Source organism: Lotus japonicus, chromosome 1 (genome assembly GCF_012489685.1).
Source record: "Lotus japonicus ecotype B-129 chromosome 1, LjGifu_v1.2".
Taxonomy (NCBI): Eukaryota; Viridiplantae; Streptophyta; class Magnoliopsida; order Fabales; family Fabaceae; genus Lotus; species Lotus japonicus.
In genome coordinates, this window is record NC_080041.1 from 75,442,812 (window position 1) to 75,446,726 (window position 3,915).

A 3,915-nucleotide genomic window follows, 5' to 3' on the forward strand; every position below is an offset into this window, starting at 1 on the left:
AAAAATAGAAAAGATAATGGAATTCGAGGACTGCCCAGGCAATGCTCTAATTTTCTGAAGGTTCGCTCTAATGGAGCAAGGACTCTCCTTTTCACCTTCAGTAGCTTGTTAGCAGACAGGTAAAATAGCAATTGCCAATTCCCTCTCGACTGTGGTTCTCTTCAGAATTGGTCCTCCAGATCATTCTATTTATGGCCCAACCCTAGCAAACCTGTTCTATAAACAAAAATTTCAATGAGTTAGGGGAAATTGAAGTAGGAAAGAAAAAAGGCATCATAATTTTTCCCAAACCAAGCAATTTAGAAAAAGCAAAATCAACTTGTAGAGTTATTCATCTTTAAACCTTTTTCTGGAAAAAAAAATTAGTTGAACTTCCTTCAGTCTTAAATTTCCACCAGTCCAAAAACATAGCCTCCGTAGCATGTGTCTACCTTGTAAAGTTGAAGTGCTTGATTTGCAGCCTCATGCCCAAATGTCCACCGAAATGTATCTCTGGGTAAAAAAGATATTCCAGCACCTGTTCAATATGGTAGGTAACTGTTTAAAAAAGTCATAAAATAACTTTTGGAATATGAAACAGATCGTCAGCTCCGCTAGGGCTCCCCTTTCACATGCTTCTAAGAAAGCCACTGCTGATTCCGTTGGAGACTGTTCAAATTCTGATGAAGAGGACGACGAGGATAGGGTGCAAGATGGCAGTTCTAAGAGGGTGGACGGTGCCCGCCATCCTTGCTACCCTTTATTCATTGATGGGATTGCAGATTCAGTGGAGTATTCTCAGGTGAGGGATCTGTTTCTTCAACATGGTAGATTGACAAACGTCTTTCTTCAGCGTAGGAGGAGAAGCGGGAGAAAATTTCGCTTTGGCTTTGTTCGGTACGCTAAGAAAGAAGATGCGGTTAGAGCGATGAAATGCTTGGATGGTGTTAGGTTGGGTGGAGCATACTTATCAGTCAAACCAGAGATTTCGGCTGGTAAGATGAAAGGTGGTCGTCGGCGCCGATGCTCTGTTCCAGTGGATGCGACAACGAATGTTTTCCATCCTCAGAGACGACAGCTTTCTCGGAGTGACCTTTCCCCGCGTCGTTCCTGGAGTGACGTGGTGAAAGGTTTTCCGGTGGGGAGGCCTGTTCAGCGTCGTTTACTAGATTCGGAGGTTATGCTCGCTGGGGTGGGTGGTTGCGGCACGTGTATACAACGGATTTCCGACGAATGTCTCTTCCCTGAGTCGGTTGTCTCTGGAAGATGTGAGGAGGTTGGTGTGATGCGCGTCGATGACGACATATTGTTCCCGGAGCTGGCTGTTTGGTCTGGCCTTGGGGCGGCTCTGTCCTTGGCTGCTGGCGGCGCCAGTTTTGATGGCGATAGAGGATCACAGATGATGGTTAGCAAAGAGGCAGGGTGTGAGTGGGACCAGCTTTTGCCAACTGTGCATAATTATGATAATTTAATAGGGTTTAATCTCTTGGTATCTCAAAGATTTGAATTCAGGGATTGTTGGGCTTCTTTTAAGGTGGGGATTTTGAATTTCAAATTATCATTATTTACCCCCCTTGGAACTAGGAGTAATTATTGGTCTTGGTTTGATGCTTTCTTGATGCATCAATCTGGTATTATTTCTAAGGCTGATAAGTTCCGTTCCACCACTGCTGTTGTGGACGATGGCGGCAAGGGAGGTTGGTGCGAATACGGCTGTTGTTGCTTATGATGTTGGTTCTTTGAGGTGTGATGGGCTGTCCAATTTCCGTCCTTGGCAGTCGGTCTATGAGGTTGGCGAGTGCTCTGTTACATGTTGCGATTTTGGTAGGGGTAGTCAAGTATGTTTGAAAGATTATTCTGATTTTGCGACGGAGGAGGCTGCCCTGGGGGTGGATGCTGCTGACTTTGGTGATGATCCTGCCCTTGATTTTTCCCCTCCTAGACCCCGTCCTCGCGGTCGGCCTAAGAAATTTAAAGGGGCGAAGGATAGCGTGGGGAGCTCTCGGCGATCTAGGGGTCGCCCTCGAAAATCTGAGAGTGTGAATATCGCGTCAGTGCCGGAGTCGCCTAGTCCTCCTTCTCCATCGGGCCCTTATTTCACGCGAGCAAAGAAGACTTGGTGTCTTGCACAAATGGTAGGAATGTCTTTCCCTGGCAGCGATGAAGATGCCATTCGAGGGTTGGCCGCAGTTATTAAAGAGAATTTTCCTTATATGTGTTAGGTTGGATGTGCTTTTTTCTATTGGGTGGTAGGTTTTTGTTTGGTTTGTTGAGTTTTCCTTTCTTTGTACCGCTTTCGATTATTATTGAATAAACTCTCTTTTGCTCTAAAAAAAAAAACTGTTTAAAAAAGTCTTGTAACATCTCCACTCCAATCTGTAGAAGACAATTGTAGCAGTTTAGTAAGTGAATCTAACATGTTTCTTGAATTTATCAAAAAATGACTAAATTACACACACTGGAAACTAAAGTTGTCCATCAAACCCAAAATCAAAATGGACAAATGATTTGGAGCTCCGGCGAGTGCTTGAATGACACACTGACTGGATTAACGAGTATGACGTGGAATAAAAAAATTAAAAAAAAAATTACAACTCAGATTAATAAACCTAATTAACATATTACTAATTAGAACACTAACTTAATTAATCAAAACTAACTTCCCCCCAAACTTAACCCAATTCACATAAAATAACCCAATTCCCCAAATCCCAATCCAGAATCAAAACGAATTAGGGTTCTTCCCCCTTTCCTTTTCCAGTTCACCTTCCTCTCTCTCTATCGTGTTCTTGCTCCTCTTCTGTTCTTCTTTGTCTTCTTCCCCCTAGCTTTGTTCTTCGTCTCGTTTTTGCTCGTCTTCTTCCCCGCAAACGCATCCCTGCAACCCCAGCCCTGTAATTCGTAGCACCTTGTCATCGTCGATCTTCTCCTTTCCCTAAACCCTAACATGAATGGTTCTTCTGCTTTGAATGGTTATACTGCCTCCTCCTCTTGTTCCAGGCAAAGGCAAAGGTCTGCAGGGGCTAGGGCAAAATGTCAATGTGGTCTTCCTCTCATGCTTTACACTGCTGGTACTCAAGAGAACCCAGATAGGAGATTTCTGAGTTGCAGAAATTGGCATGTAAGTGTGGTATAATTTGTAATTCAATTTTGGGTTCCTTAAATTTTTTGAACACCTAGCTTGCTGCAGTTACCAGGCACATGTGATTTCTTTTTTTGGATTGATGATCCTATTCAAGAAAGAGAACCTAGGATTGTAGAGGTTGAAATTGATAATTCTGAGATTGGCAATTCATCTAACTCTATGCTTCATGGAGCTGATTTGAAGAAGAAGATTAAGAAGTTGAAAAAGAAGCTTGAAATTGAGACTTTTCACAAGAATGTTGCATGTTTGATTTCTCTGATTTCTTGGATAGTCACATTTTGGTTTTTCTATGTGAGAAGAGTTTGAAGGGGTGAAGGGTTTGAAGTGTATTCTGTGTTGGGTAGTTATTTTGTGTTAGATGTGGATGTTGGATGTATTAGGGTTTGAATGGTTGTTTGTATTTCTGGCCTTGAATTGAATATGTGGCCATGATTTCTATCTTGGGTTGATGTATCATGAATTGAAGTTAATGAAATGGCAGAATATGTTATTGTGTCTCATTTATGTTTCAATCCTACTTCCTTTATGATACACATCTAACATGAAAGAAAAAATTGCTTAAGGACTTAAACATGAACTGAAACATGTAAGTAAAGATTAGGTAAATAGAAACAAGATAATGATTTAAACCATGAACTTAAAAATCAACATCAGTACATTATGAGGACTGAAATATCAACTTGAATAACATAGTTTCTGTTTGGACAAAATGGTGACAACATACATAACACCATAAAAGCACTAAGCAACTTATAATAACAAAAGCAAGTGGGCATAGTTTATGTGGTCCA

At 41.6% G+C, this 3,915-nt stretch overlaps 1 protein-coding gene across 1 annotated transcript; it reads left to right on the top strand.

Moving 5' to 3' along the window:
* The first annotated feature begins 2,926 nt into the window (after positions 1 to 2,926).
* Positions 2,927 to 3,430, top strand: LOC130746354 (uncharacterized protein At4g04775-like). Its single transcript, XM_057598961.1, has 2 exons — positions 2,927 to 3,100; positions 3,170 to 3,430. The coding sequence occupies exons 1-2, from the start codon at positions 2,927 to 2,929 to the stop codon at positions 3,428 to 3,430; spliced, it is 435 nt and encodes a 144-aa protein (XP_057454944.1).
* The last annotated feature ends 485 nt before the right edge of the window (positions 3,431 to 3,915 follow it).

Coding starts and splice junctions, on each gene's coding strand:
- LOC130746354 (XM_057598961.1), top strand. CDS start 2,927: ATGAATGGTTCTTCTGCTTTGAATGGTTATACTGCCTCCTCCTCTTGT. Junction 3,101..3,169: donor TGAGTTGCAGAAATTGGCAT/GTAAGTGTGGTA, acceptor AGCTTGCTGCAG/TTACCAGGCACATGTGATTT.